At 33.3% G+C, this 9,913-nt stretch overlaps 1 protein-coding gene across 3 annotated transcripts; it reads left to right on the top strand.

Annotated features, from left to right (window-relative positions):
* Positions 1–3,193: 3,193 nt before the first annotated feature.
* On the top strand, positions 3,194–9,089 carry LOC18044798 (acetylornithine deacetylase). 3 transcript variants are annotated; one of them, XM_006436651.2, is made up of 10 exons: positions 3,194–3,609; positions 4,945–5,189; positions 5,337–5,445; positions 6,785–6,923; positions 7,003–7,060; positions 7,157–7,174; positions 7,317–7,439; positions 7,745–7,898; positions 7,993–8,026; positions 8,884–9,089. In XM_006436651.2, the coding sequence occupies exons 1-10, from the start codon at positions 3,280–3,282 to the stop codon at positions 8,985–8,987; spliced, it is 1,314 nt and encodes a 437-aa protein (XP_006436714.1). In that variant the 5' UTR covers positions 3,194–3,279; the 3' UTR covers positions 8,988–9,089. The 3 variants fall into 3 exon arrangements, with proteins under 3 accessions (XP_006436714.1, XP_024041585.1, XP_024041586.1); XM_024185817.1 differs by lacking the exons at positions 7,993–8,026; positions 8,884–9,089 and having other exon boundaries at positions 7,317–7,658; positions 7,745–7,836; XM_024185818.1 differs by lacking the exons at positions 7,745–7,898; positions 7,993–8,026; positions 8,884–9,089 and adding an exon at positions 7,600–7,655 and having other exon boundaries at positions 7,317–7,502.
* Positions 9,090–9,913: the final 824 nt, after the last annotated feature.

The raw sequence follows: 9,913 nt of genomic DNA, 5'->3' as shown, positions 1-9,913 counted from the left end.
TTCAATTAAGTACAACAGCTGTAAAAAAGCAAGAACAACGAGTAAAATAGTAAAAACAATAGTAACCAGCAAGAAAAATAGCAAGCATAACAGCAGCAAACAGTAAAAACAGCAAATGACAAGTGAAACGATGGCTGAAATACCAAAAATAGCAAGTAAAACAGCAGCTAAAACAGTAAAAAAATAGAAAAAAAAGTTATAACTGGCAAGTATAATGGTAAAGACAGCAAGTAAAACAATAACAAAAGTAGTAACCAACAAGTTTAACGGTAAAAATAGCAAGTAAAACACCAAAACAATAAGCAAGTATAACAGTAAAAATAGCAAGTAAAATAGTAAAAAGAATAAAAAAAGTAGTAATAAGCAAGTATAACGATAAAAAACAACAAGTAGAATAGCAAAAACAGCAAAGAAGAGTAGTAATCAACAGGTATAATAATAAAAACAACAAGTAAAACAATGAAAACAACAAAAAAGTAGTAACCAACAGGTATAACAGTAAAAACAGCAAAAAAAGTAAAAACTAGCAAGAATAATAGCAAAAACAGCAGTAACCAGCAAGTATAACAACATCAAACAGTAAAACCAAACAACAGCAGATAGATTAGAAAAACACATTAATAATAAGTATTGTGGAGAAGATAATTTATCAGAACATTAAATTCATGTTATTTTGAAACTTCAAACAATTTACTGAACCTTCTTCATTAACTTCAGCATATACAAAATAAAAACATCTCACAAAATGTTTCTTGTAGCAATTAATTAATTAAATAACAACAACAGCAAAGTAACAGGTTACAAAGCAGCAAACTATCTAATGAAAATTGAAATTAACTTGGAAAGCTCTATATAAAATTTTTTGAACACAAACAAAGGAATAATTGCAATTTCTCAACCATTACATGATGTTTATTTCTATTAATTTGCAGCAAGTCCAAAATCGAAAGGACTAGCTCCTAAGAATAATTGTAAATTTTACTAGCCATCCATTTCCTTCAAAAAATCACTAGTCACACTTCATCTTGTGCCTTGTTATCGCATTAATAAAGTACAATCCAATAAGATATATATTTTTTTTTTTGTGGTTTACACATGAAGGTGGAAGCTATATTTGCTAAAAATCCACCCACAAAAATACCTTAGCCGAATAATTAGGATAATTTTTTCTTAATGTAAAGTCAACTACGGATTGGAAATATGCTTCTAGATGCAATCATAATTTCTGGGGCAAAATTAACATTTTTTTTCTTAGACAGTTCATCAAACACTTGGTAGGCATATATCTATAAATTCATCCATTCACAATATAAAGTAACAAAATCTTAATCAAAGCCTCATAATAACTTAATCAAACAAAATGCAACATCTGAAATTTCAAAATTTGTTCAAATTAAAGCAACAAAATCTAAAATAGCCCTCTTCAAACTCATTCTCCATCATCTCATGAGCTAAACTCATTAAATAACCACAATAGCCACACAAGAATAATTACAACAACTAACAATAACAAATTAACAATACCATCAAAACGATAAAAGTGACAACACTAAAACATATGAAAAGAGATGAAAAATCGTACCTAGGGTGAGAAACCATGAAGCTAAAGCGTTGATACTTGCTAAGATAGCTCTGGCAAACAGACCCGCTGTCATAGCTCACCGGCTAACAGATGAGGCTCACTATCGGAAGTTCAAAGAGATTTTAATTTTTGTTTCTGAGATGATTTGATTTGATTTTGAGTTATGAGAGTTGTGAAATCATAGAATAATTTGCAAATTAGGGTTATTTGTGAAAGAGTAGAATTGGGAATAAAAAAATATAATCAAGGGTAAAATTGAGAATTTAAGTCTTTTGGTTGTGTGGAATTTAGATTTCCTCACTCTTGCGAGAGAAGACCGAATTCCTCTAGCTTACAGAAACTGGATTTCCATCAGAATTTGACTTCCCATCCAATGTTGCCAACCAAATAGTGGAAATCATAGAAGGAATCCAAATGCTCTCCTCTCCCGTGTGGTTTGCTGTCAACCGAACACGGCCTTAATCTATTTAAGGGTAAAATAATTATTTTTTAGGGTTATTTTCAGGGACCTCCCTGAGGTTTAGTGTATTTACAGTTGGATAGAAAATATGCATGTAATTACAGGGACCTCCCCTGACGTTAATACAAAAATACGTATAACGTTATCATAAAGGGCAAATACATAAAAATGCATTTAAAATTTAAACAAAAACAAAATTCAAACGAAACTTGCTTGGATGTCTAAGAACTAAAGACATGAACTCCCTATTACCCAGTGACTATCGTTACCCAACAGACAAATGAAAATGAATTTTTTCAGAAAATGTACTTCACTTCAAAGACACAGCTTACACAAATCGTTGGAGAGCTTACTGCCTTACACAACAAAACCCAATTTCATTTTCATCGTTGGAGAAGAAGCAATCACTGATCTGTTTTCATCTAATGCACGAGATGACATCGTGCGGTGGTCCAAAGCTTCCACGAAGTGAGCATTGCCGACGGCCAGTGTCTGTCGCTACTGGAATTGGATCGTAAAAGATGTTAGTCTTTGAAATACAGCTTGCTTCCTTGAATTAGTGGCTTACAGCTTTTGTTGATTAAAAATAACAATTGGTCTGTTTCAATTAATGAATATGTTGCTAGAAGCTGCATTTACAAATTTTAAAAACTAAAATGAATCCCTTAAATTTAAAAGATAATGTTGGTATTTAATAGGTAAATTACTATATTGTATGTACAAATACATATTCAATTTTCTAAAGAATTAAAATATTAATAAGTCATAGTTTAAATACATATTCAATTTATTTATTACGTATTAAATGCATATTATATCACGAAAATATATCTTTCACACTTGCGGACTTTTTATGTGTTTAAAAATTTGTTGTGAGATTATATTATTGTTCCTGCACCGCTAGTCATTTTTGTGGTCAAACTAGATCAATGAATCAAAATTAAAAAAATTAAATAATATGAATTTACATAAGTAAATGTTTATAAACTTTTATGGTTTTTTAATAAGCAATAACAACTGCAGAGTTAAATAAGGAATTAAACACATCTCAGCCGTTGAACAATTTAGTCATTAAATCCATTGGTTGAATCAGAAAAGGACAAAGTTGGAGTACCTTCTAACTGTTGCAAGGCAGCTGGACATTAGAAGTAACTACTTATCCATACCAAACCAAAACGAAAACCCCTCAAAACGCGACACGACATTCGCAAGGCTTCCTCGCTTCTCGTGTTCGGCAATGGCTTCTTCAGTGGTGAAGGAAACTCTGGGCACTCTTAACAAGGACGCCTATGTTAATCTTCTTTCAAAGCTAATTGGAGAGTCCAGATATGTGCAAAATAACCCACCTGAGTTGATCCCTCAGGAGGATAGGGTGGTCAAGCATGTATTGGATGCTCTCCTTCCCTTGAGCACCAAAACTGGAGGAGGACCTTTGGTTATTAATCATGTCACATACTTTACGGGCAGAGGAAATATTATTGTGGAGTATCCTGGAACTGAGCCTGGAAAGATCTTGTCATTTGTTGGCATGCATATGGATGTTGTCACCGCTAATCCTAATGAATGGGTTTGCTTGTCTTTCTTGATGCTTTTGTTTGAATTGAATTGGGTTTATAAGTTCAGATTTTGGCACTATGATGGTTTTACTCTTATCTATATGTCTCATAAATGAATTCCTCTAGCATTTATCTTTTGTGGGTTTGATCTGGATTAACTTAAAGTTGAAATTAAAATAATATGTCGTCTGAAGTTACTCACAGTATGTTGCCAGACATGAATTTAGTTAGGAACATGGGATTAGGATTTACCTTTTGTTGTACTATTTTGAATTGAATTCTCTTCCTGCTGTGCTGATTCCAAGCACTTTTACATTAACTTCATCAAAGCAGTACACGTTAACATCTTAGCAATTAGTTCCAGGTGCAGGTCATGTGCACCTATAGATACTAGAAGCTTCTTGTTGAAATCATGGCTGCCGGCTATTTTCATTGGAAGGCTTTGTGAGAAATGTGATGGGAAGTGTGTAACTTTTGACTCCTAGGTGCGTCTTTGTACCCTTGAGTGAATTTGTGATTAATGCAACTATGGGTCCTTTCAGGTTTGATGTTTTATCAGTGGGATTTCCCATTCATACTACTACTAAAAAGAGTGTACACAGAAAGAGAATGGTGGAGATTAGGGATGACTGCCTCAATTTTGTTAATTTGTAGTTTCTGTAGCAGTTGCCGATTATTAGACTTAATGCACAATACTTGGTGATGACAGATTTTAAAACTTTGAAATGCTAAGTTTGTGTTGGGCCACAACGTCAATCGTACTTGTCATTCCCAGTGATGTCAGTATGATAGTGACTATTCTTTTAAGGTCTGTTGATTGTGGAAGCAGAGTTGTATTTGCACATCTTTATAATGGAAACACCTGCTTAAATATTCACTTTTGTTGCTGAAGAAGAAAATTGGATTGAATTAAATTAATCACCTGCTTAAGTTGCTTAAACTCTATGTAAGTTCTCGTAGGCATTTTTTTATTTCTGGCAATGATTTTTTCTCTGAGTTCATTTGGTTTTGTCTTTACATTTTTTCTCAGTTATTGAATTGGTTTCAATAACTGGCAATTGGTAAGTTTGTGTGGTTGCAATCTAGAGTTTTTGACTTTGTGTAATATTCAGTGGATTTTTTCTGAGTTAGTGTTAGTTAGTTATATGTCAGTGCAATGGGGTGGATCACTATGCTTTTCTTGTCTTCATTTATATTTTTAAATTGTTCTCAATTTAAACATATTAATTTCTTTTGGATAGTTTGAACTTCATTATGGGAACTGTAATGTTGTCACATAATCATGATATATAATGGGATGAAGTATGATCATGATTGTAATGTGTTGTATGGTATTGCATTTGCAGGAATTTGATCCTTTTTCATTGAGCATTGACGGGGAAAAACTTCGTGGCCGTGGCACAACTGATTGTTTGGGACATGTTGCCCTTGTGACTGAACTAATGAGGAAGTTGGGGGAGACAAAACTCAAATTGAAGTCAACTGTGATTGCGGTCTTCATAGCTAGTGAAGAGAACTCTGCCATAACAGGGGTTGGCGTGGATGCACTTGTGAAAGATGGGCTACTTAATAAGCTGAAGGGAGGTCCTCTGTAAGTAGTTGGCCTTTTTGATATAGTAGAAAAAGTAATATACATGATGTATATCTTTGATCGGTTTTGGAGTTTGATAAATTTGTTGTTTTCTTGTTAGGATAAGAAACCAAAGCTTGATTGTTTCATGTAATTTTCTGTCCCCAGTTACTGGATTGACACAGCAGATAAACAACCTTGCATTGGTACTGGTGGTATGATACCTTGGAAACTTCATGTGACTGGAAAGCTTTTTCACAGTGGTTTACCTCATAAGGTATAATCTTAAATCCTCTTTTCAGATTTTCTTCTCACAGGTTTCTATTAGAGGAAGTTCAATAATTTGTTCCACAAAATTATAAATCATTTCATTAGACTTGCTTGGTGGTTTTGGTTTTTGTTGTAAGCATCAGCTTGTGAGTTATTTTCATAGAGCGCTTCACCCTGTAGTGCTTATGTTATTAGTGGTTTTAAATAAAGCACAAGTGTTTTGGCAATCAATTGTGAAAAGCTTTTTAATTTGCTTTTAATACAATGTATGGTGGTTTTCTTTGTAATTCTTTTATTTTTTGCTAAATTTTCCATAATCATATATTTTAGTTAGTACAAAAAATTGTAAGTGCAAATCCCAACAGCACCATTGACAGCGTTGACCATCATTATATGTTGTGAACACTGGTCAATGCGGTCAATGGTGGTAAATGCTAGTCAACTTTGGTCAATGGCTTCTGACAGTAGTTGACTGTCCTGGTAAAACTTTCAATTTCTAAAATAGAACGTAAAGAAAATAGAAAATATAAGAATTATAAATTATTAATTTACAGAAATTACAATTTATATTTTTTTAGAAGTATTTTAGAAAGCATTTACATATTTTAATTTTTATATTTTCAAGTGCTGCTCTGTTCTACACTAGAAAGCACTCAATGTGCTTTATGAAATGCAATGCAACTTTCCTTAATAAGCACTACAAGTGCTACTAACATTTCTCAAGTGTATTTCATTTTCTTCCCAAATGCCTGAATAAGTGTTCATGAACTGTGGGATGTTGCTTATGACGAATAGGCATGACAAAAACAAATAACTATTACAGTAGTTGGGAAGCACTTTCCTTCTCAGTCTGGGGGGTTGTGTACATAAAATTGACTGCAAAGACATTTGGGAAGAATTTATCTTGAAACATATTAATACGTACTAGTTGGTTCAATTTGTGAAGAATTGAGGACCCCAATTGCATCAGGTATGTTGTGGGGTTTGGTTTATATTTTTTTAGAAGTATTAATTTAGAGTTTTTTGCTCAAGTTTGAGGACAGTTCTTGGCTTGTGCTCTCATCGTTTGCTAGATTCTTATGGACTGTTATGTTTCAAGATAAAGGTGTAACACTTCATAAGCATCATACAGAACATGATACTGTTTAGCTGGTTCAGTCACATTAATACGAGGCATAGTGTTAACATGTGTTATAGTTGTGTAATATATAAATAAAGTTAATTCATAGGAGGAGATATTATATGCTAAGAAAATGTCTAAGAAAATTTGTATCACAATATAAAATCTGAAATGACACAAGCTGAAGTTTATATGCTAACCTTATGTTGTCATTGAATATCACCAGGCAATAAATCCTTTGGAGCTAGCCATGGAAGCACTTAAAGTAATCCAGACACGGTTTTACAAAGACTTTCCACCTCATCCAAAGGAGCAGGTCTATGGATTTGAAACACCATCAACAATGAAACCAACCCAATGGAGTTGTAAGTTTTGATCTAATGTTCTAAATTATTTTGAAAAAGAAGCTATGCTTTTATTTCTGAATAAGCTTCTTTGTCTCAGATCCTGGAGGTGGGATCAATCAGATTCCTGGTGAATGTACAGTTTCAGGGGATGTCAGGTCATAATTTTTCTGTCAGATTTCTTATAGTCCAAAACAAAATGATGTAAATTATGTCTCACTTTGAATCTTTTCTATTCTTCTCTCTTCGTGCAGGTTAACTCCGTTCTACAAGTGAGTCAGTACCCTCCTGTTCTTGCATTTTTGTATTTTGTTTTTCAAGTTATTTACTTCTGAAAAACCTAAAAAATTTTGTTTGTACACAATTAACCAGTTGGTTGTTTCTCACATTCAATGTTTTGATGCTCTGTTGCAGTGTGACTGATGTGATGAAGAAACTACAAGAATATGTGGATGACATAAACGAGAACATAGAGAAGCTGGATACACGAGGTCCAGTTTCAAAATATGTTCTACCTGATGAAAACATCAGGGGAAGGCATGTCCTCTCTCTTCATTACCTCACCTTAGGCAGGGATGATTTTAGGATATTTCCTTTAAGGTGGCAAAGACATAAAATAAAATTTGGGAGATTGAAATGTATATTCTATTTGAGCATATATAAATTTATCTCTAACCTGTTTTCTGTATTAAATAAGAGTTTAGCTGCGGTTATATCCAGACTTCAGATGACCATGTTATAGAAGTTACACTTTTGGTATACTAGTTATGCTTAGTTATATATCTCCATTGTTTGTCTTCTGCTATGATACTTGAAGCAGTTTTATGGTCTTCTTTGGGCAGCCTTACATTGACTTTTGATGAGGCGACTAATGGAGTTGCTTGTAATCTTGATTCTCGTGGCTTTCATGTCTTGTGTAAGGCAACTGAAGAGGTAGTTGGGCATGTAAATCCTTACTCAATCACAGGGACGTTGCCTCTCATTCGAGAGCTTCAAGTGAGATATATGTTATTTTCTATGTCTGACGTTCCTAGATCTGCATTTGTTTAGCTGATATCTCTTAACTTTTACTTCTTGTATTTGGTGGCAGGATGAAGGTTTTGATGTGCAAACTGCAGGCTATGGTATGCCACCACTACAATTTACAAGTTTTCATTCTGTTTATAAGACCTTAATTCAGAAAACCTGGTTGATCATAGTTTTGTTATGGTAATATGATTTTCACCTCAGCTAATAGAATTGGAGTCATAGTGGCTACGCTATTCTGGATAGTCATGTTCTTTCATCTTGCTTCGCTCTAATTTTATCCTTCGAAACTTAAGACATGTTATCAGAATTTAGAGCTTGACAACAAATGAGGTGACTTGTATTGTTAGTCAGGGAGTATCAATGATATAGTGAGAAACTAATCGTTTGGAGCACTCAAAAGGATTCTGGATGGCCATATATGATTACAACGAGTTACTTGCACAAAATGAAATTGCTTATTTACAGTTAGCATGGCAGCTACATTATTATTTCTGAACAAATTTAGTGCTTTCTGGATAATTAACAAGAAATGAACTAGTCAAAAGTAAACAAAAGTAATTGGAATCAGTTTGCTTTGGTAAGTATTTCTTCCTAGCAATCATTTAATTCTGTTCCTTCGTATAATGTTGAATAGCAACTGAAAATCCTTTTCTATTTTGGACTTGTGGATACAATTAACTCCCTCCAGACTCTGCAGGCTGTTCAGAAGATTAAATGGGCGGTGGCGGCGGCAATATAGTTTAGGGTCTCCTTGATTGTAGTATCCAAGATTTTGGGCAACTGAAATCTTATTAACCATATATATGCATAGAATATTAATCAACAGACTTGCTGACTTAGGGGGTTCAAGTGACTGCTTCTTGGAAGATAAAATATTTATGACAAATTCAATCATGAATATCTTATTCCTTTTTTCCTTTTTTTTTTTTCAATTTTGTACTTATAAATGCAGGTTTAATGGCGACGTACCATGCTGACAACGAGTACTGTCTTCTTTCTGATATGTGCCAAGGCTATCAAGTTTTCGTCAGTATCATCTCCCAGTTAGAAGATTGACTCTGTAATTTGAAATGTGCTAGTGCTATTTTAATGAGCTGAGTTTCCAGCTTTACAAATTGTTAATGGCGATTTTTTTAACTGGAGTTCATACAATTTGGATTAATAATCATAATTATTATTATTGTTATTATTATTATTGTTATTACTACTAGTACTACTACTACTACAACATTCAACATTCAAAGATTGTTGTATTATCATTAATTTTTTTTTTGAGAGGAAAATAAAGCTTCCATTACTCGGGAAGAGATACTAACTATTTGGCTGCGACAAGACCACGAACAAAAAATTGTTTTTTTTTCTTTTTCTTTAAGAACTGATATGTATTACTCAATTAGAAGTCTATTCATGTTTACATGAGACATCTATTAACATCACCTAGGTCTAATTTTATTCTAGCACAGTTCAGATCTCTATTCTCGCAAATATTGAAGGAATATGAGTCCTAACTTTTGCAAATCAAAACGTCTCATGTTACTTCATTAAATGGTGTAGGATGAAAGATTCAGTCCAGGATTCGAGTCAAATCAACCTTCCCTCTCATCTCTGGTGCACTACTTGTAAGAGTCTCCTAAGGGACTTAAACTCATAACCTCACTGTGTGTTTTTTTTTTATTATTCATGAGATTATTGCTCAAGATATAACATATTATATGATATTATAACGGATATTTATAATCACATAATAACTGGAATTAGTTTATATCAATTTTTATATAGCACAATCTAAATTTTAATCCTCTTTAATATTCGAGGGACTTCAACCTTCACTTAGGAGATGAGAAGGAAATTTAAATTAAATTCTCACAATATTTATGTGCGGATTCAAACCACTTCCCTCACACTTGTGAGGAACTAGGTTAAGACCCACTAGTTTACTAATTGTTAATAAGGAGTGAAATTAAGTAATTGGGGTATATAAT

This window comes from Citrus clementina, unplaced genomic scaffold (assembly GCF_000493195.1).
Source record: "Citrus clementina cultivar Clemenules unplaced genomic scaffold, Citrus_clementina_v1.0 scaffold_4, whole genome shotgun sequence".
NCBI lineage: Eukaryota > Viridiplantae > Streptophyta > Magnoliopsida > Sapindales > Rutaceae > Citrus > Citrus x clementina.
This window is presented reverse-complemented; position numbering and strand designations above follow the sequence as displayed.

Coding starts and splice junctions, on each gene's coding strand:
- LOC18044798 (XM_006436651.2), top strand. CDS start 3,280: ATGGCTTCTTCAGTGGTGAAGGAAACTCTGGGCACTCTTAACAAGGAC. Junction 3,610..4,944: donor CCGCTAATCCTAATGAATGG/GTTTGCTTGTCT, acceptor TTGCATTTGCAG/GAATTTGATCCTTTTTCATT. Junction 5,190..5,336: donor AAGCTGAAGGGAGGTCCTCT/GTAAGTAGTTGG, acceptor TTCTGTCCCCAG/TTACTGGATTGACACAGCAG.